At 43.4% G+C, this 25,273-nt stretch overlaps 2 protein-coding genes across 3 annotated transcripts in view; one reads left to right on the top strand and one right to left on the bottom strand.

The window, feature by feature from the left end:
* The window catches only part of SRFBP1 (serum response factor binding protein 1), a 42,491-nt gene extending 38,226 nt beyond the window's left edge, over positions 1 to 4,265 (top strand). For both annotated transcript variants that reach the window (XM_035099819.3, XM_088653152.1), the window contains 3 exons: positions 1,303 to 2,035; positions 2,806 to 2,843; positions 3,920 to 4,265. In XM_035099819.3, coding sequence (XP_034955710.2) covers positions 1,303 to 2,035; positions 2,806 to 2,843; positions 3,920 to 4,098 — 950 coding nt within the window. In that variant the 3' untranslated portion in view covers positions 4,099 to 4,265. The remainder of the gene's footprint in view (positions 1 to 1,302; positions 2,036 to 2,805; positions 2,844 to 3,919) is intronic.
* A 3,109-nt stretch (positions 4,266 to 7,374) lies between these two features.
* LOX (lysyl oxidase) lies at positions 7,375 to 24,970 on the bottom strand. Its single transcript, XM_035099963.3, has 7 exons — positions 22,992 to 24,970; positions 21,499 to 21,607; positions 18,752 to 18,889; positions 15,396 to 15,552; positions 14,007 to 14,102; positions 13,789 to 13,904; positions 7,375 to 11,247 (listed from the first exon to the last, which is right to left on the bottom strand). Exons 1-7 carry the CDS (start codon positions 23,635 to 23,637, stop codon positions 11,241 to 11,243), a joined length of 1,269 nt encoding a protein of 422 aa, XP_034955854.2. The 5' UTR covers positions 23,638 to 24,970; the 3' UTR covers positions 7,375 to 11,240.
* Positions 24,971 to 25,273: the final 303 nt, after the last annotated feature.

Raw genomic sequence — 25,273 nt, 5'->3', positions numbered from 1 at the left:
TCTGGTAGAACAAAGAATACATACTACCGTATTAAAGCAAGACACGTGCAGCTCAGTTTTTATTTAAAGGCTTTTAGAATGAGACCCTGATGAACTGCTTAAGTCTGTGTGTGCTCGAAAGTAATCTCGCTATGCTCAGTAGGACCAATTTTTCTTGGTAACTTATCTTTTCATCTTTGTTTGTTTTTTCTGAGAGCCCTGGAAAAGAAAGGGTCTCTAATTCCCCCACCTCTGTCTTTACTCTATTACTTGGAGAGTTTTACAGCCTTGTATCACTGGGGTCATCTTTAACTTACTTGAAATTTTTCAGTTGTCTTTCTCCAGTAGCTGTAAGAATATGCTTAAGTGCCTTCTAATGACTTTCTAATTAGATAAAGAGTTAGTAGCTTTCAATTCTATGCACACTTACCTACGAGAAAGTCCCATTGAACTTAATGAGAGACTTGGGGTCATCCCATGGCATAATTGTCACCGGGAGCCATTGAGTAAAAAGTCCTATACTCCTGGCTAGCTTTCCAGGGCTTTCATGCCTCTTGGTGCATGGTTCAGTGGACTGGATTAAGAATCCAAATTGTGCGAGAAGGCTTCATATGTCCTGTAGCAGACATAGAACTCAGCTAGAAGGGTAAAGAAAAAGTGATTTACTGGGTATGTGTGTTGGATGTGCGATATAACATTGTGCCACCAGATGGCAATGTGGAGTCCCATTTTTCCGTACCTGCTTTCCCTGTTTAAATTTACAACGCTTTAAACTGAAACGCTTCTTCGATCCAGGCTTAGTAGTAGGTATGACTTTAGGCACACTTGCCAAAGGCGTTGGTCGGATGCCTTATACTTGATGTAAACATATTCCTCTAGAAAACTGCCTTCCCAAACACAGACCTTGTCTGGACCATGTATTCTCCACCCCCATCTTTCAGCCTGGACACTGAAAGGCTCCAAGGGTCTTCCGGCGGTTCCCTCACTGTGAGAAGTGAGGTTACAGGGAACCAAGCAGAGGGCCTTCTTGGTAGTGGCACCCGCCCTGTAGAATGCCTTCCCATCAGATGTCAAGGAAATAAACAACTATCTGACTTTTAGAAGACATCTAAAGGCAGCCCTGTTTAGGGAAGTTTTTAATGTTATATCACTTTTTTGTTGTTAATATGAATAATCTCTTCACGTGAGGTGCCACAGAGAATTTTTTTTCTACTACTGTACTACGGGGGCCCACTCCACCACCCTCCACAATGAAATGGGTTTGCTTTAGAACCCCTTTTATCATTTCTGTTTGTATTTTTACCATTTATGCTTTTTTTTTAGCTGCTGTAAAAGCCTTCAAAGATGTGAGACAGAAGCCAGCAGGACCCATTTCTTCAGAAGAACATAAATCGGAAGAACAACTTACCAAACAATCTGAGCTAACCCAGCATTCCAGTAGCAGTCTACATAACAAAACAATTAAACAAGCTGGGAACCAAAGCAAAATAAAGGTGAAAGAGAAGCCAGGCTCTGACATGGGAAAAGAACAAATTTGTGTGAGAGAGAAGCTGAAAATGGCAGACGGTGAGAAAATATGCGTGTTGGATGATGTTACAGTGCAGGCTGTAGAGCATCATAAATTAGCTCCTCAGGCTCAAGCAGAAAAGTCAGTATATTCCGAAGTTACAAAATGTTTGGATGACCTCCTGAGTAGAACAGAAGTTGATGCATCTGATAGAGAGACGAGTGAGGAAGCTGGAATGGAGAAGGAATACTTTGATGACAGTACTGAAGAAAGATTCTATAATCAGTCTTCTGGCTCTGATGAAAATGATAGCAATGATGACTTCTTCATTGGCAAAGTAAAGAGAACGAAGAAAAAGAAGGGAACAACTGATATTTCATTACCTACAGACCAGAAAGGCAAATGTATCCAGCTCAAAAAGGGCTCGCAGTCTGACACAGCCCAGGACACAGACGCAAAGGGCAAAAATCAAAGCTCAAAAACAATGAAGCTAGAATCCATGTTTTACTCTTCACTGTCAGACACAAATAAGTCCAAATCACTGAAAAGGTAAGCCATCAAAACCCATAATCTAGTTTACAACCTTTTTGGACAAATGTTTTCACCCTTCAGGTGGCTTACACGTTGTGATAAGTCTTTGCATGTTTTCTGACTAGCCTTCTCTGTTGAGTCAATTTTCGTATTAGATTTTCCCTAGAGGAGCTACCATTGTCAGATTCAATAGCTTTAAGGAAGCCATGGAAACCTGAGCCTTATTCATGATGAGACCTTAGGCTTGGCTTGGCTATCCAAACCCATTGGTGCAGAGCAGGGGCAAGGAAAAAAATTGGCCAATTGGGTGAGGTTCTTATCTTCCTCAACTCCATAGATCTACTGGCAAGCGGGCAGGGTCACTGCTTGTCAATCATCTGACGTAAAAATGATGCCCAGTGAATAAAGTTGGCCTGCAGAGGTGGGGACAGAGAAGTCTCACTCATCAGCATATGGACAAGGGGGTTCAGTGTGACTTTCTTTAAGGAAAGCAGCCACATCTCTGCCTGCCCTCCACCTCATGTCGCATATGATGTCAGATGTGGAGTAGGTGGGTGTGGTTTGGAGAAAGTTGCCTTGTGGGACAAATGGGGAGGCCTGGCTGGCCATATTTAGCCCATGGCCAGAGGTTCCTACCCCAGATATAGATAATTCTCAGGTCTACTTAATGTGCTTTAGGTTTCACAGCTATCACATGTTTGTCGCACTCAGTAATGTCTTGACTTCTGAAAAGAAAAGTGAGCATTGCTCACTTTTTACCAATAATATCACACTTTTTTCTGTTCTAGAACTGTAAAAGACCACCTTCCCAGAAGTAAAGCAAAAGGTAAGTCAAGTTGATGTTGCTACTTGGATTCATGCAGCATCAGAACAAAATCTCATTTTGTATTTAAATTGTAGCAGTACTTTTTCAAATGCTTTTAATTGTGTTGATTTTTTTTAAGCATTGCACTTGAACTTTTTAGAGGCTTTTAAATTTTTGGGAAGGACGTTATTACAATCTAGATTTGTACAGCTAATTTTACTAGCCCGACTCCAGGTCAAGCAATCACTATGATTTTACTGACGTTTTGAATAATGTGCTATCCTGGTTTTCATGTTTTCCAAAAGGGTTTATAAGGCACAGGAGTCTCATTTTCATATTTTATTCAAATTTTGGGAGGAATTCAGTGTTGCACCAAGAAGATCATTCCATCAGGGAAAGAAAGCACTTCAGCTTGTCAGATGTAATAATCCCCTTCTCTCTCTCCCCCCCCCCATCCACTGTTCTGCAAGTTCTCCCTGTCCCACCCCAGGGCTAATTTGGGCCTCTGATAGCCCAAAACTTTACCAGTGCCACATAGTTCAGTACTATTTTATACGCAATCAGAAGAAATTACTTTTGAAAACCATATATCTCTGTACCATATTTTGCAGTTTTGCTTGTCCTCCAAAACTGCATGAAATTCCACTTTGCATTGTCATGCCTGGAAGCTTTCCATAAGATAAATCAAAAGAATGTCAGTGGCTTCTGTTTAATGTGTCAATGTAACCGGGGGTGTTGCATCATAAATATATAATAAATAATCCCTAAAGCACATAGGATAGGGGGGATCCCGACTTGTGCTCAGTGGAGCTCTGCGATCTCCCCTCATCTTTTCCCAGGTGCCCCCTCACATGCTGCTCAGGAGGGATGGGAGACATTCTGAAATACCATTGGAGGTGGTGCTGGGGGGCTGCAGAGGGAAATGGGAGAAAATTACAGCTTCACCCTCTTTGTATATTGAGAAGTCTACTGCGTTCTAGATGGGAAATATCCCATCTGGATCCAGCTTCTTATCTCTGAGGCACCAACTAGAAGCTGTATACCTCTATAGTGCCCGAATTGTCGATGCTCTTAATGTCCTATGAATTCTTGTGCAGGTTTTGAAAGAAACGGTCCACAGAAACAGATGTCCAAAGGTTTGAGTACGAAGCAAGGTATCAAGAGAGAACAATTGGAGCAGCCACTTCATCCTTCCTGGGAAGCAAGCAGGAAACGTCGAGAGCAAGCATCTCAAATTACAGCATTCCAAGGGAAAAAAATTAAATTTGAAGACTAAGGGGGTGTTATTTCTTCTTAAGGACTCTTTTTCTTTTCCTCCCTTTTTTTATCTCATCTGTTGACAACTTGTTGACACAGCTGTATAAACTAAAAACAAAGACATTTTCATTTATATATTTCCAATATAACTGTAATATATAAAATAAATTGTTGGTTTTGAAGTCATTTGTCGCAAGAGGCTTTTTTTCTATAGAAACTATTCTACGTTTGTCAGGAATTGCTCCATTTGCCATGTTTTTAACTTCTTAATGGGAACTTGCATGAAAGATCATGGGTATCGACAATTGGTGAAGATACACCTCTTTGTTCAGGTCTTAGATTCAGTGGAATCCTTTTCCTTCTCCTGCATGACAGTTCTGTGCTCCTGTTTTGTTGCTTTGCCATTGGTTGTTTTGTGGTTTTCTTTTATGATTTGAATGCAAATTGTACTCGCTTACATTGAGACATTCAGTGAAGGGCTGGCTAGCTGTTGTGGAAATCCCATAGGCAGAAAAAACATTTTGCTGTACATCGTAGTATCTTAGAATTGTAGCTGGAAGCAACCCCAAGGGTAATCTGGTCCAATACTCTGCAATATAGTAGTAGTAGTAGTAGTAGTAGTAGTAGTAGTAATTTATTATTTATACCCCACCCATCTGGCTGGGTTTCCCCAGCCACTCTGGGCGACTTCCAACAGAATATTAAAATACAATAGTCTATTAAACATTAAAAGTTTCCCTAAACAAGGCTGCTTTCAGATGTCTTCTAAAATCTCAACAAGATCATACATGACTGATGGCCATCTAGCCTCTGCTTAAAAACCTCCAAGGAAGGAGAGTTCACCACCTGTGGTGGGAGTCCATTCCACTGTCGAACAGCTCTTGCTGTCAGAAAGTTCTTCCTGATGTTTGGTCGGAATCTCCTTTCTTGCAATTTGAATCTATTGGTTCGGGTCTTAGCTTCCAGAGCAGAGAAAAAGAAGCTTGCTGCGTTGTCCATGTGACAGCCCTTTAGATCTTTGAAGATGACTATCATATATGGCAAATGATACCATTCTATGCACCTTGGTGGTGTTTTGTTGCTTTTTAAGATGCCACAGGCCTTGGCTGTTTTTCCTTAAAATGTCAGAGTTTGTATTAAATTACTAGTTCTGGAACAAATGTATAAACAGAAACCCCTGGAAAACAGCATGTGTCTTGCAGTGTGAAAAACTGACATGTGCTGTCCAAAAAAGGAAGACTCTACATCAGAGGTCAGGAACCTGTGTCCAAACGTTGGATTCCAGCTCTTGTCAGCCCCAATCAGTATGGCCAATGGTCAGGAATTATGGGAGTTGTAGTCCCAACAACATTTGGAGGGACACAGGTTTACCATTCATGCTCTAAGTGAATGAATCTGTTGTTAAATCATATATTTACCTCCCTACTACAGTGGTACCTTGGTTGTCGAATGGCTTGGCTCCCAGTTTGCGAACGTTTTTCGTAAGCCGGACGTCCAACATGGCTTCCGTGCCTTCCGATTGAGTGCCAGAAGCTCCTGCAGCCAATCGGAAGCTGCGCCTTGGTTTTCAAACAGTTTCGAACAGAATGGATTAAGTTTGACTACCAAGTTACCACTGTACTGTTAAATGAAAGTTGAAAATTTGTATCTATAAATGGTTTCATTAATTTGTGTTTTGATATTCTGAGATTAGAAGGGCATTTGACTGAATTGAATGTCATTATCTATTTTCAGGTCAATTAATTCTTTTGGTTATCTAGAGTGCATTAATTGAAAAAGTAGGGTGTTGTTTTTTATTTTTTTATTTTATTATTATTATTATTATTATTTGCTTATAATACTGCAGGATTTGTCTTTTACGTCCAAAAGGAATTATTTTCATATGGTCCTTCATTACTCTTGGGATTCAAGCTTCGTGTTAACAAGCTGCAACTATTAGTGGCTCCACTGCTTTAAAAGCCTTTCCCCATTTTATGTGCATGTTGGAGAGAGAAATTTTATATATGTTAATGCTAGCCCATTATTAGGTTTTTCTATCCCTTTATTATTTAGTCTCTCATTTTCCGAAATTTACAAATACTACACAACATGCCCTGAATCTCTCTAGTTGATAAAAAATCTTTACATTGGGGAAAAACAAGTTGTGAATGGCTAAAGAAAACTTGCACACTACATACAAAGTAATAAGATAATGCCTTTTCCTGTTTTAGTTGAAAATAGAGAAACTTGAAAACTTTATAGCTTGGGTAGCATCTCTTTACATGTCTCTGGACTGCCAAGAGTGCTTAGTTTTTCTTGGCAATTGATGAACAGGAGAGAATTTCTTACTGATATAACTTATGACCCTAGCAGTATTCCTATGGGGTGTCTAGCACATCAAAGCATTTTTTAAAGTGCTGGATTTACAGCAAAGCTTTTGATCTAAGAAACGAGCTATGTAGACTTTGTCTACATAGGAGGGCAATACCAGGTGAATGTAAATCACATATCTTGTTTTCTTCTATTCAGATAAACCAGTGTTTTTAAAAGAGACATACAGAGAAGTAGCACCAGTTGAAAAGCACCAACATGGAAGGAAAGTCTAGCAACTTTAAAATACATTACTGAATGTTTTTGTTTAGCGGCGTTTTGGACGCATGGCGGACTAAGATTCCGCTGTGGTCATACTGTATTGATACAAAAGTCTCTCAGTCTTATACTGTACTGTATTGTATTTTGTAGAAATAGAAACATTCTGAACTCAAGGAAACATTTGAGTGAATTTACTAGGCAGGCTTACTAAAATGGTGATACAGGAAATTAAACTAGCCTACTGAAGACGTGTTGACTATCTGTCTAGTCTTGTGGCATGGTCCTGATCATGAACATCACTGTTATTTTTATCCTATGAGCTTTGTCCCATAACAATCTTGTCATCATGCATAATTAGTAGCATTTTTACAAGCTTTCACTCTGGAAAGTAGAGGCAGCCCTGTTATAGACTGTTCTCCAAGCTCAATATGGTCTGTCAGCTATTAGCATTAACAAACTTTCTGCTTATATAAGAACTGTGACTGATACATACAAATTTCCTTATCCATGTGTGATGACTTCTATAAACTCCTTTAGCTCTTTACGTTGACCCTCCTTTCCCTAGCAGGGTAATTACAAAATTATCTAAGGTTTGCATCTGAAGTGTCATGTTTGTATTTTTTAGAGAATGAAATGGTTCCCCCATAGAGAAAAACGATACAGTCATGTATATAGAGATTGCTCTTAACCTGTAAGAAAGATTTTGGTGAAAGCTGGAGAGACGTTCTGAGCATTTGAAAAACAAATTTATTCAGGTCATTTTCACATAAATCTGCAACCACGATACAAGAATTAAACGAGAATATGGAAGTGCAATGAAGAATACAAAGCTAGTGTATGAATAATTATAAATAACTTCTCAGAGAAAGATGCAAAGATTTTAAAAGCAAGGCTCTTTGGGAAAAAATGAAGTAAATATTAGAATTCCTCGCAAGAAGTTAGAGTGGCTCTTCACTAAATTTGTAACATTTGGTTGCTTATAAATTTCCTGGCATAAAACTCTATTTCAATTCAAGTTAAAATATGTAAGCACCTTTGTGGTATCTGGAATGTGAAAATGATGTTTTTGATGTAAGGCACAGGGTAGACCACTTGTAAGAATATAGTACTTCAGTTATCTCCAACTAAACCTATGGGGAGGTACAAAAAGGGTGGCTGGGGAAAAATCAGCTTACCATTTAAAAATCCCTTTGATCTAAATGTGAAATATTTGAATTAGAAACATTTTCTGTGCTGTAGTCTGAATAAGGGCCTGCCAAAAAAAGTGCAAGAAAATCTGTGTCATGCAGCTGGAAGGGAAAAGGATTAGTTTCTCGCAAAAAGATGTAGCCCATTAATTCCTCGTGTGTTCCAAAAACCACAAGAAAATCTTCCAAGTTGCCATGAATCTTCATGAATTAGTACCTTTCTTTGTTAGAACAGATCTTGGCAAAGTGAATCTTGGCTGAGGTCTGAATCCAAAAGTGTCAGATATTCCAGTTCACATCATATGTAACAGCAGATAACCTGCTTCCCGCCTGATAAATGGAAACCCAATTTTGTAACTGGAAATGCTGCTAAATGTGGGATAGTGGTCCTACGAAGTTGCTCAGCCCTGTTCCTTGAGATGCCATCGTCAAGCCATCAGCTTTCCCGCTCCCCTGCTCTTCTTAGTAGTCACTGACTCCCCAATACCAGCCCACAGTTTTTCCTGCTGCTACTAAAACACTTTTAAAAAGAAAGAAAAATTTCTACATATAAGCAAGCAAGGCTGCTTACACGCGTATCATGTGCATAGTTACAAGTAGGTAGCCGTGTTGGTCTGCCATAGTCGAAACAAAATAAAAAAAATCATTCCAGTAGCACCTTAGAGACCAATTAAGTTTGTTATTGGTATGAGCTTTCGTGTGCATGCAGACTTCTTCAGATACACTGAAACAGAAGTCACCAGACCCTTATATGTAGTGAGAGGGTGGGGAGGGGTATTACTCAGAAGGGTGATTGGCTGATAGGAATGGTAAACCTGTTAACGGCTGCAATTGGTCTTGTAGGAAAAAGCAAGGTGAGATGGCTAAAAATTATACATTTATCATGTATAATGAGACAAGAATCCAATGTCTATTCAGACCAGGTCTCTCCATGGTTTTAAGTTTGGTAATAAGTTGCATTTCAGCAACTTCTCTTTCCAGTCTATTTCTGAAATTCTTTTGCAATAAGACAGCTACTTTGAGATTTTGTATAGAATGTCCTGGGAGATTGAAGTGTTCTCCTACTGGCTTCTCTGTCTTGTGATTCCTGGTGTGAGATTTATGTCCATTTATCCTTTGGCGTAGGGTTTGGCCTGTTTGTCCAATATGGAGAGCTGAAGGGCACTGTTGGCATTTGATGGCATACACAATGTTAGAAGATGAGCAATTAAATAGTCCTGAGATGGTATGTTTGATGTTGTTGGGGCCAGTAATGGTGTTATTCCCACCACCCTGCTGAGTAATACCCCTCCCCACTCTCTCACTATATATAAGCGTCTGGTGACTTCTGTTTTAGTGTATCTGAAGAAGTGTGCATGCACACAAAAGCTCATACCAATAACCAACTTAGTTGGTCTCTAAGGTGCTACTGGAAGGAATTTTTTATCAGGTGGATAGCAATTGTTGACGTATGAAAGGGTGTTGCTTATGATCATGTGCGATATTGGACATACTACACATGGTAGGACTGGTGATTTGAAAATCCACCAGAACTATCCAAGCTAAGGGGAAGGCACTGGCAAGCGAAATAGGCAGAAGCAGGTCTTGTCAGCCTGGACAGACAGTGGTGTGGAGGACAATTTTTTGTTTAAATTTGCAAAACAAATTATAGTACTAAAAGTGGAGGAGCTTGAACATCTTCAAGACAATCTGAAACGTGTATTCCAAGCCATCAAACATCTCCAAGAAATGGTTATTGAAAATGTCCTTATATTCCCCATGCTTAATGTATATCACTTCTTTCATATTTAATGTATGGAATGCACTCAAAATGCAGCAAGTTTTAGTTCTAACAGCTAAAAAGCATGGTCAACAACTGAATATTTATAGGGCCTTTCAGAAATCTAGTAGTGGGAAGGAAGACTCCCATCTGCTAGAAATTATTTCACAGTTTCTGGGGGGTGGAGAAACCCATCTATTTCACTTTAGCCAAAGGAGGAATGATTCTTCTACCTCTAACAACCAAGTTAGAGGAGTTATGATTTTCTTCACTTGAATTATTTGCATGCTTGCCTGTTGAATCTTGCATATGGCAGGTATTGTTATCATATAATACAGTACTGCATTATTTAGTATGCAGCCTACTGAATATCCTGCTAGTATGGCTTTTTTTAAAAAAAAACTTCATTCTTTCTGACTGCCTACAAGGTTTAAAATACAGTATTCATGAAGAACATCCATTAGCTCCTTGTGAATCAGTCTTTTAAGCCTTATTTTGTGATGCTACCAAACTATATTACTCCTAACCCTTTTTTTAACCAATTAAAGTTTGCACTAAATACTGGAATATATTGAGAAATTCCACCTTTGTAAATAGACTATTTTTTCCTGCTGAGTGTATACATCAGCTTTAATCCACGTTACCCAAATTCTATGAAGGGAGAATAGTTTCTAAATACTCGTAATTGAAAAGCTTTAGAGCTGTATGGAAGGAAGAAAATGTGCAAAGCAATCTGCAGCAAACATTGGAAATGGGTAATTCACTATTTCATAATTCTTCTGAGAAAATGGCTTGTTTCAAAATACCAATAGCCATCTGGTTTAAGAAGATACTTGCCTGCTAATACGTCTAAAATGCAAACACTTTCATCTGAAAAGGTGTAACGAACAGCCACTGCTACACACTAAGCATGAACGGTTCTTAAAAAGTGAACAATACATTTTGTCCCAAGGATAGAAAAGTATCATGCTGGGTGTTTAGCTCTGTTGGAAGTTTCATTTCCCCAGAGTTTGGTCCAGATTTTGCCCCATGACCACTGAATTTTCCTCCTCCTCCTCCTCCTTACTATTTATTATATGGCTGCAGACCAAATAATTGTGAAATTAGTTCCATGACCTTTGGACAGCACTGCCCTGGACACTTGCCACATAGCAATAAACTTCCAAAGAAAATGAAAATGTAAAAAGCATAGTTTTGATATGGAGGAGTTGGAGTCTGTTGTTAAAAAGTGAAATGTGTAAGATTCCATTGGGCATATATGAACCTAAAGTAACTCTTCGAATCTCAGCCTCTTTGAATATCCTTTAAATTGTTCCTTAAGCGCATTCACAAATAGCATATTGATTTTCCAGTAGTCAGAGAAAAGGCATTTCTGTGAATGGGTTAAAACTTCCTGTAGAATTTGAAATACTGTATATAAAGCACCAATCTTTCACTGTCCTCAAAAGTTGAACACATGAATTGAGCGACAGCATCCATTCTGAAGGAGGTCTTAATGCTTCAGAGTCATTAAAATTCTTTTTGTATATACTCTGGTCCTTTTTTTTTCGTTTTCGCTTTCAAAAGTTTTTACATCCTGTCTCAAGTTTATAAAATAATTTCACCTCAAAACCTTGGGCACCGTCGCATAAATTTTCTTTCATCTTAATACCTATTGAAGAGAAAAGAAGTAAGTCATTAAGTATAATATACATCAAAACAAAAGTACTAAATAGACCTTCAGATATCGTCGCTGGATTTAAAATTCAAGCAACATTAGCACAACACTTTTCCTCTGCTTAAACTGCTCCTATTGATTGACCTAAAAGAGATGGAGTAAAAGGCAAATCACTATTGACTGTACCCTGTAACATTAACAAGTCTTGTTAAGAGTTTAAACACTCGTGCACTTAGACAACATTTCATTACTTCCAAATGGAATTGTGCCAGGTTCTTAAAGAAAAGGGGCTGCTCCCAGAACTTCGCTTTAAATTATTTCTTAGCATGGTGAGAAGCTGCGACAAATTCCTCTTGCTGCTCTGCTGATGTCACAGTTGACCTCTTAAGAATCCTGCTGTTTTAGCTCTTGGGCTCTTAGAAACTCACACTTGCAAGAATCCATAAAAGCCTGTGGTGAGGCCTCTTAACGTGTCGATTCTGTAAACCAACTGCAACTTTGGGCTGGTGGTGGCAAAAGTAAGTTCAGTGGGTTGTTGGGATGAATAAATATAATTGCCTATTCATAGGGCTAGCACTGGTGGCTGGTGTTCCCTAGAATGTGTCTAATAGCTCGTTCCTTAATGCAAGCTGAAGAATAAACATGGACATTGGAGCAGGGGCATTAAAGACAAATGTTACATTGTTATAGATAGATGAGCTCATGCTAACGACTGAACACCAGAGTTGCAACTTCCTCTGAAGCACAGATCCCCACCCACAACAGATATCTCCATGCAACCATGTTAACAAGCCTATCTCCCCAGGCACACATTTACATGGAAAAACAGCAAGACCAGATACAGTGACTCCTATAATTGCTGGGGAAAGTCCTGTCCAAAAGACCTCTTGGCAGTGCTATCAGTGTCCAACATAATCCATCTATTTATGCAAGTGTGGGCCTGGACGATGGACCAGACCAACTGTATATGGGCAATCCCCATGGGGCTTGGTAAAAACAGAGTCTGCTTGGATTTGTTTGAACTTCCTTAGCAATGTTCTCCAATGTAAGGATGCTCTATATGTGGAATGCATAAGCAGCATCCGGAAAGTTGTGCGAGCCAGAAATAACAGCTGACGCTTGCTAAGTCCTTCTGCCGTAGGAATGTACAAATCCCTTTAAATCCTCAAAACAAGATTTCTAAAGAAGTATTTCAGAAAGAATCTGATTTGAGTGTCTTGTACTGGCAAGCAGTTCAACACTTGCGTTACTCTTAAGTTCATTCTAGGCCAATCTATCCTATAGATTTGATGAAAAGCCAAAGGATAAAGCACATCATTTCACTATGAAGAGGTCCAAATCTGAAAGCAAAACAACTTGAGTCGAGGCAAAATGACATAAACTGGCCCTGTTCACACATTATGGTAAACCATGGTTAATAGTTTACTCTTAACACTTAAGATTTTTCCTGCTTTGCTCCCCTGCGCTTATAGGAGTGGAAGCAACAAACTCCAATCCCTGGCCTAGGATTACACAGAAAGCAGGGATCATTTTACAAAGAAACCAAGAGCAAACCTCAAACTAGCCATGGTTTGATTGGAGTAACGCAAACCATGGTCCTTGAGGGTAACACTGAGCCAGGGATTGTGCTCACAGTAACTATGATTTATTGTGATATATGAATACAGCCATTGTTACAATGACAAGAAAGGAAGCATGCATTTTATAGAATTAGCCTTTTTAGTCAATAGCACTAAACTATATGTTAGCAGGTGGCGCTGTGGGTTAAACCACAGAGCCTAGCCCTAGGGCTTATCAGAAGGTTGGCGCTTTGAACCCCCACAACAGTGTGAGCTCCCATTGCTCTGTCCCAGCTCCTGCCAACCTAGCAGTTCGAAAGCACGAAGTACAAGTAGATAAATAGGTACCGCTCCGGCGGGAAGGTAAACGGCATTTCCGTGTGCTGCTCTGGTTTAACAGAAGCGGCTTAGTCATGCTGACCACATGATCCAGAAGCTGTATGCCAGCTTCCTCGGCCAGTAAAGCGAGATGAGCGCCACAACCCCAGAGTCGTCCATGACTGGACCTAATGGTCAGGGGTCCCTTTACCTATATGTTAGCATAATATGCACATAACTCAGAATCGCACAATTCCCCCTTCCACTGGAAGCATCTGCTCTCACTTTTAACATAACCATAGCTCCCCATTACATTTGAGCTCAGGAATTCCAATTGATTTAAACCATGGTTTGTTCAAACAAGTGATGGTCATAAGCCACGGTTTGATCCTAGCTTGTTTGAACAAAGCCTATTTGAACTAGCCGTTGATCCCCTGTGATATGAGCACAAATGAATGCTTCTTGAGCTCATCATTCTACCAGATAAGAGGAGGAAAGGAGGGAATATGTGGTTTGGCACTATGTGGTTGAGATAAGACCATAAAGTCTCATTCTATAAAATACATGCCGCGCTTCCTGTAATCGCAACACATTTTTGGAAAGACCATAAAAATGTGTTAATTTTGGTGTGAAACTGTATAAACAGGAAATTACTTACGGTGAAATTGTGCAGCCAGACGCATATGCATGGTGACCTGTATAACGGATGTCGCAACGCACTACATTGTTGGAGTAGTCCGATTCTGGTACCAAGTAGCTTGGGTTTACACTAACCTGCAATAGAAATGCATGTTGTACTTTGTGAGTTCATACGTTGCGATCTTATTTATTAATTTTTTTATTATTATTAAATACTTTAAAATGTAATTTCCATACCTTTAAGATGTAATTTCCAGGTTTAACATCTGTGATATCAATCCATTGGCAGTCTATGTCAGCATTGTATGTGTCGTAACACCCAGGGCTCAGTCCCTAAAATTGAAGTGTAGCAGGATAGTGAAGTGAAAGTCTTAACTTTCTTTTTTTTTAAAAAAAAAAAAAGGCACAGTGTTGACAAATGCCAAAAAGCTTGCCTAGATAGTTAACATTTCTCAGTGATTCATAGCACCTTACTTCCACCATTACTTCTATCAAAATGATTGCTCTCATGCTATATGAATAGAATGGCCCTTATAGAAAAGGTCTAAATTCTAGCAAAATAATTTTGCCTTTCAAACAAACAAAAGATCCAGTATTTTCACATTCAAAAGCAAAGGAGCCATTTTCATGAAAGGCTAGGATATCAATGCTGCTAGTCACAATCACTATATTCTTTCCCCCACTATATTCTCCCCCCCCCCAGTTGTTGCAAGTCACAAGGACAGGACCTCCTTGTGAGCTTCCCATTAGGGTAACTTGGTAAAACAGAGGACTTAGGTTAGGCTCTTTCCATGTCTCATTGCTATTTTGCTAGATTAAAAGGGAGGCTTGACTTTAGGAAATGTATTTTTGTCCTGAAATGACAGCTCCTCTTAAGCCATGAACTCGCAGTCCTTTAGGTCTACGTAATATGTGTTCCTTTCCCTACCCTGAAATCATTCTGAGTGGTGCCTGGCTGCCCCTACGAAAAGTACAATGTTTTGCCACAGACTGTGTGTCACTTGGCAAGGGTTGCGTACTTGCTGCAGAGAGAAAGCTCATGGGTATACTGAGAGCTGGCAGCTATGCACATTTTTAAAAAATAGGATGCTGTCTTCATTTGCTGAAGGAAATACTTTGCAACAAGCACAGGTCTCAAAACAGCAGATGAAGCTGCAAGAATTCTAAAAGAATTCATAGTAGCAATCAGATGCTATAATACTTGAGAGACTCAGCTAGCCAGTTTGCAGAAAAGTTAGGAAAGCATTCCAGGAGCTAAATCTGTAGGGGCTCACAAGAAGGTAGTTGCCTCTAAACTTAGTTGTACCCCTTGCAACCAATATAGGGATCAGAGCTGGAAGATATCACAATACATTGTCTGAAACTGGTTTGAAGTTCAGATTGTGATACTGGTTTTAATGTCATTATCCAAGAGACGGCATTTCTACATCTCTCTGTGAATACTGAATAAAAGACCTTGGTAAGAGCTTCTTGTCTTTCCATTACTGGCAGCCTGCCGTGAGGAAGGGGAAACAGATTCCCTGAAGCCTATATGGTGCTGTTGTTTCAGGGTCAGTCAAGACTGATGTTTGAAATCCATCTATATTCTGACAGCAAGAGATGAAAAATTATCAGCGACTACCTTACCTGCGTATGTGATGTACACGCATACCTTCTATAGTATCCATAATCGCAGGACGTATCTTCAAGACAAAAGCTTGCTTTGTGTCCTTCAGCTACTCTCCTTTGGGAGCTTGCTTCAAGCAAGTCATAATGGCTGAATTCATCCATACTGTGGTAGTGTCTGTTAAACCACAGGCAAACTTTTTTATTAAGTGTTAATCCAACAACCATAATAACAAAATTAATAATAATAATAATAATAATAATAATAATAATAATAATAATAGTGGCCCAGCAAAACAACATTGGCATAGAGCCTTACAACCGCTGTTTATTATTCCAAACTAGTGGGCGAATATTTTGTTGCTCTATGATACTGTTCTTCATATAGTTCCATTATTCAACAATTATATTACAAATACAGCTCTTGAGAGTAAATTGTTGCATAGCATTTAGTTTGCTTAAAGACTAAGCAAAATCGTTGTTCCAAAATTTCCTGCTGCAAGAAGTAGGAAACACCTAAGTGTCTACAGCAGGGGTGTCAAACTTAAATTCATCGGGGGCCGCATCAGCAGTTTGGTCACCCTCAAAGGGCCGGTTGTGTCTGTAGGACTATGTGTCCACTCTTTATTATCATAAATTATTGTCACTGCATTCAATTATTACTGTTTTTTGTAATAATGTAAGCTCATTCCCGCCCCCACGCGGATCACATTCCTGCGTCGTGGCGCGTGTGTGGGAGGGGATGTAAACGAGGGAAATTTGAACAAAAGGTGGGGGATCGACGGCTTCGGGGGGGGGGCTCAACTAAACCTTCGGCAGGAAGGAGAAAGCCACTGCTGGGATTAAAAACCTGCAGATGGAAAGAGGGCTTCCCTCTCCTGCCCTGCGCACACCCAAACCCCGCTAGGCAGGATGCCACACGCTGCAACCCACCCCATGCTTTGGAGAGGGGCAGGAACATGTGGTGCAGCGCCAACTCCCTGCTTTGCTTTTGCATCCTCCCTCCTCAGCGCCAGAGTCCCTTCCCCTCGCGCTGAGGGAGGGCAGCGGATTTCCCGAGGAGGAAGGCGGCGGCAGCCCCAGCGGACGTGCATCTTTGCCTCAGAGCTGCTCTTCCCCCCACCCACGCTGTTGTCGTCTTCGCCGCCGCCTCTCCCTACCGGGACTGCAGGCAGAGGAGGCTTGAAAACCTCCCCCCCCAAAAAAAAATTCCCCTCCCACCTACTCAAACCGTGAGGCGACTCCATCTGGAGCCCTACATCACGAGGGGCTGAGAGGAGGCGGCGGCAGAGCGGGAAGAGCAGGAACCCGTGCCGTTGTCGCCGCCTCCCTCCCGGCCGCCCCCCGGGGAGCAGCTCCGCCGGAACTGAGAAGCCAAAGGGCGGCTCGGGGGTGAGGGGCAGAGCAAAAGCCAGGCACCCTCCCGAGTGTCTATGAGGAGAAAACGGGGGAAGAGGGAAGAGAAACCCGGCTCCATCAAGAGAGCGGCTGTTGTGCTTCGCCTACTTCCCCCTCAGGCTCACTCCGCGTCCCTTTCGCCCGCTCGCTCGCCCACCTCCCGGATGCAGCCGAGGAGAGGAAGGGAAGCGGCGGGCGGCGGCTCCCCAGTGCCGCCTCACTCGCTCTCGGAGACAACAGCAAAGCCCGCCAAAAAAAATCCAGCGCTGCTCCGTCCCGGCACCAACTTTGCCGGCGACGCCTGTAGGGCTTTCCTACCTCCTCGGCGGGCTTCCTCCTCCTCCTCCTGCATCTCACTTCCCCGTCTGGCCGCTGTGCCACCGCCCCCCTCAGCCTCATTCGAAATTGAAATTCCCTGGCCAAGGCCGTCAGCACAGCTCCAGTGCCCCGGCCTCCGCCTGCAGCCCCGCCCCCGGTTTTGACCCTCGGCCAATTGCAGGCTCCAGAACTACTGTCAACGGTTAATGTCGGCAGCGGCTACGCGGGCCACATGATGAGGTCTGGCGGGCCGGATTAGGCCCCCGGGCCTTGTGTTTGACACCCGTGGTCTACAGTATATTGGATTGTCCAATTGTTACCCTTGAATACTGTTCATCTGAATTAAAAATGCTTACTTTGTATACTGTAAATTCCAAGGATACTATGGATTCTGATTCTTTTTCTATCAGCAGCTCCCAAGTATTTACGCAAAATATTTTGAGCACTGTGTTAAATATGTTCTAGTTTTACACACATTGCCTTATTATGCTTCTGATTATTCATTGGTGGTATTTTGAAAGGCCTGTTCTGTTGCTACCTTATATTTCTCTCAGTAGAGTAGCTGGAGGGGAAATTCAGGTAGGTAGCTGTGTTGGTCTGATGCAGTCAAAATAAATAAATTGTCCAGTAGCACCTTAGAGACCAACTAAGTATGTTCTGGGCATAAGCTTCCATGTGCATGCACACTTCTTCAGATACCTTCTTGTGTGCATGCACACAAAAGCTTATACCCAGAACATACTTAGTTAGTCTCTAAGGTGCTACTGGACAATTTTTTTACTTATTTGGAGGGGAAATAGGTTAACTTTAGACAGCCACCTCAACATCTTCTCTCCATTGTATTTTCTTATTGTTGATTCCAACAGAAGATGGAATCAAGCAACACGTTTCAACACAAATGTCCCTCTTTGGGTCTAAAGCTGCATTTGCAGGTCCTCCCAAGCTGATGTGAGTTGTGGTACCAAATATCTGGAGGGCACCAAATTGGCAAAGGCAGGTCTAAAATTGTTGAAGGTAATAGTTGCCCTATGTGTGGCCTAAGCAGCTGAAAACCAAAGGCTACCTTCTGTCTTACAGCAGTCTTCAGATCATAGAAACCATACCTATGTTAGCACATCTTTGAATCTTTCTCCTATGCAGGAAATGCTCGTTGAGTTCAAGAGCTCGGGTACCAACATTACCTTGAGTCAACCGATTTCACCCACCTAATTCATCCACTAATTACTGAATAAGTATGCTCTGAACGTACAAAATGTATACATGGAAGATGAACAAGTTACATTTTCCAGCTCCTATTTTCTACAGTGGAACCTCGGTTCTTGAATGTCTTGGAAGTTGAAAGTTTCAGTTTACAAACGCCAAAAACCCAGAAGTAACTGCTTTGGTTTTCGACTGCTTTTTGGAAGTCGAACGGTCTTCTGAAATGGATTATGTTTGAAAAGCGAGGTTCCACTGTATTCCTAAAGCAGGGTCGTAAACTTGAGTTCAGTGGGTAAGGGATCAACTCCTGCTATCTTCTGCATGGCAGCATGAGCAGGGGAAGTGAGGGGAGGGGAGGAGAGGAGAGGAGAGGAGAGGAGAGGAGAGGAGAGGAGGCCACATCACAACAAACATAGCAAGTGAACATAATTGGAAAGTACCATACTGAGCCCTTCACTCACTGATGACAACTGTGCCACTCCCAAGAGTATCGTGGTCGGCTTGGCAAGAAATCCGATGTGCCTTGGTTTTTCACTCTCTGGGGGAATCTTAGAAGCATTCTATTATCATAGTCTCTGACATCCGACCTGTAAGCTGAGCTGCAAATATGTAAAGCATACATGCGTATGAAATAGGCTTGAAATTGCTCGTTAAACCCACTTTGCCTTATGGTGCGACATTTGTATTTATTATAGTTGAAACGATCTCTTGGGGCTTTTTAGAGAATGCAACGTAACGAGAGCTGAAGCTGCTTAACAATGTCCAATGCGGTATACATATATCAGTGTTTTCCCATCTCTGCAGACCCTCTCAAGTGTTAAAATCGGCAGAGGGAGCCCTCTTGGTAGTTTCCCCACCCCTACTGTGAGAGGGGTAGACTGGGAGAGGGAATTTTCTATGGCAACTCCTAAACTGTGTAATTCCTTCCCCATAGAGGAAGAAATCTTCATTGTGCAGTTTCCATTATATGCTGAAGATGTCCCTCCTTACCCTGACCTTTGGCACCTGAAAGATGTATTTTAGGAGCCAGCCACCCTATTCTACTGACTTATTTGTTTTAACTGATTTTAATACTTTATTATTAAATTGTTGAAACCTGTCCTGAAACCTCACGGGTAAAAATAAATAAATAACAATTTACTGTTGTTGTTATTCCAGTTGCTATTAATGTTGTTTGACTCCTTTTTTTATTATGCCCAGCACATGCCAAGCTGATGGGCGTAACCAATTCCTCTCCTCAAATCAGAGGAAGTATGTATTATTTCGATAAAATATTTAGAAAACTATTTTTTTTAAAAAACTAAGAAGAAGTAGGCCATGGCTGAACGTCAGATAAAACATATCCCATGCCTACTTTTATTTACTGAAATTCTATTTAACTTCCATTGTTGGTGGTGTCCTATGAAAGGTAGACTTTCTGTTGTTTAAATAGGCCAAAATTTGCTTTGCATACTGGGCCACCAAGTCCAATTTTTTTAACAGATTTTTTTGGTGTCTGCCGAGTCAGAGTAGGAGTCCATCCCTCTTCCTGCTGATCATGTCCATGTGCTCTCCATTTCCTTCCACTCCTGCCAATTTCAGCAGAGTTTCTATATTTCCACTTTAAAATGTCAACTAAGAATACGATGGAGTTGCGTAACATTAGCTACCGTGTTTCTCCTAAAATAAGACGTGCCTCTAAAATAAGCCATGGCACGATCTTTTAAAGGCAAAAATATATAAGACATCCCCCAAAAATAAGACATGTTGGGGGTACCGGTACCTACCCGACCCAGCGGGAGCCGGCAAATGCAGCAGCACGCGCCAAGCCCCAGCCCAGCGGGAGCCCCAGCACAGAGACGCGCCGAGCTCCGACTGAACGGGCCCCAGGACCCGGCAGCGGGTGGCGCACGAAGCCGCAGGACCCAGCAGGAGCCGGCAGCAGCCCCAGCCGCGCCGCGCCGCCCGAAACCCAGGGACCCGGCAGCGGGCTCAGCGGGCGGCGCGCGAAGTGGCAGGAGCCGGCAGGAGCCGGCAGCAGCCCCAGCCACGACGCGCCGCACTGCCCGAAGCCCAGGGACCCGGCAGCGGGCTCAGCGGGCGGCGCACGAAGTGGCAGGAGCCGGCAGGAGCCGGCAGCAGCCCCAGCCACGACGCGCCGCACCGCCCGAAGCCCAGGGACCCGGCAGCGGGCTCAGCGGGCGGCGCAAGAAAGCCTCGTACCATGCTCAATAAAAAAATAAGACATCCCCCGAAAATAAGCCGCAATGTGTTTTTTTAGAGAAAAAATAAATATAAGACGTGTCTTATTTTGGGAGAAACACGGTAGCTATTTTTCTTTCATCCTCAAGTACAATATACTCTTAATCAATTTGCTGGCACTACTGCAAGTGTAAAAAGCATATTACCAAATCTTGGCTGGCATTGCTATGAACTAATTTTTAGAGGCTGTTTTGCATAACAATATTCCATCAGATCTAAAATACATTTTTCATATATTAGTATCTTCACAGCCTCATCTTATGCATATTTATAAAGAAGTCTCACTGAGTTCAATGGAATTTTCTCCCTGGTAGATATGCATTGGTTGAAAAGCCATAATAATAATAATAATAATAATAATAATAATAATAATAATAATCCAAAAGCAAATGGTTTATTAAGAGCTGACTGTAAATTGCAATCATCAAATACCAAGATTTGGCCTTTTTAAAAAACAAACAAAAACCCCCAACTTATTTCACAATTTGTAAACGATGTGTTCAAGGGGGACTTGTTTTCAAAAATTAGCAAAGCACTGACTTAATGAAAAACAGGCACTTGTTAAGGCAGTAATTCCCAAACAATTAGGGCATGGAAACCTTGTAGCTTTGTCATCCAGCTCTCAGCAGAGGGTAATAGAAACAGTATGTTTCCTCAACTGAAATGGAGGCAGAACTCTCCGCTACTTTTGAAATTAACTCCTCTTCCCTCTTGTTAAGCTGCCAGTGTGACATTTTGACATTTTTGTCAGTGTGTCCTGAGCTGTGATGTAAAAGCAATGTTGTGGTTCCACACAAAGTTGGTCATGCTTTGGTCCTACTGAAAGCAACGGTACTTTTAAGGTAATGACAACCAACTTATCCCACCAATTTCAAACCCTCGTTTTAAGACTCCAGATCTTCCCATCAGATTCAGTTAGGAATCCAATGCCAACATAAACCAAGGGGCAGGAGTGACTCTTGTTTACCTTGCTAGGCAGTTCTCTTCAGCAGCACACCTCAGGTTGTACATGGAAGTCCTCTGCACATAAGTGGATGCTTGGATGTAATACGGATCTGGTACCAAGTCTGGGAGACCTGCAGTGTATCATGCCACAACATACAAACAAAAACCAACAACAGATCAAGCCCAGAACATGTTTGCAAACTTCATTTTGCCTAACTTAGAGGAGCCACAAACTAAATCTTCCTAAACACTACATACAATCCACATCTCTCACACCCATGGCTGGTTAGCAAGAACCAAGAGTCATTTTTCTCAAGAACAAAAGGGGGGAAAACATGAAAAGACAACGTGCCTTGCAGATTGGCAGATACTGTGAAACACAGCACTCTCCAAGGCAATTTTTCACATAAATCTTCAAGGCATTCTTCCTCATAAGGACACCAGCTGAGCAGGACACTTAAGTCTGCCAGATCAAAATACCAGAAATGTATCCGACACTGTGGAGCTTTGCTCTTTGTTATATGGACCTGCAGCTATGCCGAAACAAATGATGCTCGGCATCCATTAGGCAGGTTGTGGTTTGAATTAACCCCATTCAAAGAGCCTGAAGAGAAAGGGCATCTTCCAGCCTTACTTTAAAGCAAAGAGACAGAGCATTGGGTTCCTTTGTTCTGGGAGTGGGGAATTGGGGGGGCAGGGGTGCTATAACCATAAGGCTTCTTTCTTCAAAGCCTGCGGTAGGGGTCTTAATTGATCCAGGGTTCAGCCCCAGCAGTTTGGGCACAGGAGCAGATGTAATAATAGCAGTGCCTCTGAGCATGCACAGAGAGCTTTTTTTGATGACTGGTGAGGGGCTTGTGGGCTGGAGTTAAAATGTCAGTGTTGCAGTAGGACAGAACCCCACTTCCTCCAGCATAAAGGAAATGAACCAACGCTAAGATAACAGAACTTTTGTCCTGAAAAACCACCTTCCCACTCCAGCTAGCTGCACTGAATTGTAGGAGAAAGTTGATTTGTGGGTGGGTGGTGGTTGTTGTTTTTTAACATTAGGCTACTACTTTTTAAAGTACAGAGGAAAAACCCTTGTTGGAAAAAAATATTCAAGTTTCCAGTGAATAAGGGATACTTCTCCTGCAACAAGTTCCAGGCTGACAACGCAGACGCGGTGAGGGGCAAGGGGGGAGAGCTGGAACCAGATGTGGAATAATGGCTATGGAGCCGGCCGCCTTGCCAAGCGCTCCGTGTTAAACGTGCCGTCTGGCGGGGAGGGCAGGATTTGCCACGTGGCTGCGTCGGGGTTGGGTTATTATTATTATTATTAATTGAATTTATATACCGCCCTACACCCGGAGGTGTCAGGGCGGATGGCAGAACAAAATCCAAATAAAATCCCCCCCCAAAAAACCACCACGTTTTAAAAGGGGTGGTTGGGGCTTTTTTTAGGTCACTGCAGGGGCGCAATTCCTCGCCCCTCTTTCTCCAGCGCCCGTCGCGTGGCGAACTGCGCGCTCTTACCGTACTGAAAGTAACCGGTGCCATAACCGGGCCGCTGTCGGCTGTCGGGCCTGGGCCGCTCGTACGTGTCGTAATAGTTATAGTACGGGTTGTCGTCCGAGTACTTGTACGGGTTGTAGGGGTCATCGCCCACCATGCGGTCTACGCCGCGCGCCCGAGGGAAGTTGCTCAGAGGAGGCGCGCCACTGCTGTTGCCCAGCCTGGAGGGGGCGCTGGCGAGGGGCGCTCGTTGAGAGCTGCTGCTGGCAGAGCTGTCGGCCCCGCGCTCCCTGTTGCCGGCGGGCTGCTGGTAGCCGGCTTGGAACCAGTGCTGCGCCTCGGGTCTCCGGGTGGTGCCGTCGGCGGCGACCGCTTGCGCCCTGCGCGGAGCGGTGCCATTGCCCCGGAGGAGCAACACGTGGCCGCCGTGCGCGGGCTGCTGGCTTGCGCGCCGCCGAGGCGGCTGGTACTGGGAGCCCACGCTGAGCAGGCTGTATAGCTGCCCCTGATTCTCCCACTGAATCCTTTGCCTCCACACGGCCGGCGGCGGCGGGTTCCTTGGCGGAGGCAGCGCGCCCGACGGCGCGCACAGCAGGCAGCTCCAATAGACGCACGCCTGCAGTTGGGCCACACGGAGCAACAGCGGCGGCCGGGTGGAGAGGCGCATGGCGGCGAGCGGGGTACCCCTTGGCACCCCTGGGTCCTGGAAGGACCGTCGAGCCAAACAACAGCCCGATGGCGAAGAAGCAGTTCTTGCAGGCGCTTGGGCGCTCTCTTCGTACACAGGTGGCAGATTTCTCCTTTGCAACAAGCTTCCCCTCTCCTCCTCTCCAAGATTGCTAAAAGGAATGCGCTCGGCGCGGGACTGAGCGAGCCGCCTCTCCCTCTTGCTTTTGCTGGTGTCTGGAATGAAGCGGCAGCGGAGGGAGGGGCGGAGGGTAGGTGGGTGGGAGGAGATGAGGGCTTTTTAAACTTTTCTGGCACGTTTGCAAAGTTACACAAGCCCATTCTGGCAGGCGGCTCCTGCGCTATTTGTCCGCGTAATGCACTTCGAAACGTGCCGGTCCCACAGTTCCCGGTCCGGTAAACAAAACAACAACAAAAAAACCCTCTTTTCGCATCTCTGCCTCCTCGGTCAGGCTTCCAGCCTCGTGCACCCCTAAGGCTGCGTTGCCACCTTTGTTTGGCAAAAAGACAGGACCGGGTGAGGCGGGGCGGTTGGTGAACCGTTTTTCTTCTTTCATCTATTACTGAAGGGGCTTCAATGCGTTACAATCGAGCTCAGTCGGGCAAACACAGTCATGTGTTCGAGCCCCCAGTTGGGCAAAAGATTCCTGCGTTGCAGGGGTTGGACTAGATGACCCTCGTGGTCCCTCCCAAATTCTATGATTCTACAGCCTAACAAGATGGCCCTTCTGGAACTGGCCACACACACACACACGCGTGCACACACACGGATTTGCAAATTTGTCTGTGCTTGGCTACCCAGGGTTTAAATACAGGACCTTGCCATTCAAAGACATTCATTTGGAGAGGATCCGTAACTTGGCACAGAGGGAAAGAGAGAAAGAGAAGGAGAAGACGTAGCGTTTTACATTGAAATATGGGGCAATCTTGTATTATACAGGGCAGGGCAGGTGGACTGGCAGCCCTGCGCTACCCCTGGCTCTGATCGCCCAGAGAGACAGGACCAGACAGTTTATCTACTAGGCGCTCGGTTCAGCAGGGGCCTCCCTCTCTCCACAATCTGCAGGCACCTCGCCATCCAGGGTTAACTGCATGCAGGCCTTTCGCTTCACTCAGACAACTCAGGCTGCCAGGTGGCAAAGGACTGCCAAAGTATGCAGAGAGAGAGAGAGAGAGAGAGAGAGAGAGAGAGAGAGAGAGAGAGAGAGAGAGAGAGAGAGAGAGAGAGAGAGAGAGAGAGAGAGAGAGGGAGAGGGAGAGGGAGAGAGAGGGAGAGAGAGGGAGAGAGAGGGAGAGAGAGGGAGAGAGAGAGAATATCAGCCTAGCTAGAGAGACGAGAAAGCAGGGTAAGGGAGAGACGTGGGAGATGGCTCCGGTGAAAATACTTCCCAGAAAACATGTTTCGTTTCAACTGGAGCTCTGGCAGGGGAAACTTGGTGGCGGCTGCAGGGTGAAAAGGGAGGCGGGGTGATGCCTGTAACGCCCTTTTCATTATAGCCCAAATCCTCCTCAAATAAACTCAGGCATACATACCAGGTTTTGTTTTCCTCTCTCCGAGTCACATGATGCGAACTCCGCGTCTGGTGGAGAAGAGGCTCACTTCAAATCAAGTTCTC

The sequence above is a fragment of the Zootoca vivipara genome, chromosome 10 (genome assembly GCF_965207765.1).
Source record: "Zootoca vivipara chromosome 10, rZooViv2.hap1.1, whole genome shotgun sequence".
Taxonomy (NCBI): domain Eukaryota; kingdom Metazoa; phylum Chordata; class Lepidosauria; order Squamata; family Lacertidae; genus Zootoca; species Zootoca vivipara.
This window is presented reverse-complemented; position numbering and strand designations above follow the sequence as displayed.

What these genes read in the sequence shown, in the direction of transcription:
- LOX (XM_035099963.3), bottom strand. Translation starts at nt 23,637, where the DNA reads ATGCGCCTCTCCACCCGGCCGCCGCTGTTGCTCCGTGTGGCCCAACTG. An exon ending in CACCGGTTACTTTCAGTACG is followed by an intron (nt 21,608 to 22,991) that starts GTAAGAGCGCGC and finishes GATACACTGCAG; the next exon opens with GTCTCCCAGACTTGGTACCA. An exon ending in CGTGTACATCACATACGCAG is followed by an intron (nt 14,103 to 15,395) that starts GTAAGGTAGTCG and finishes CTTCAATTTTAG; the next exon opens with GGACTGAGCCCTGGGTGTTA.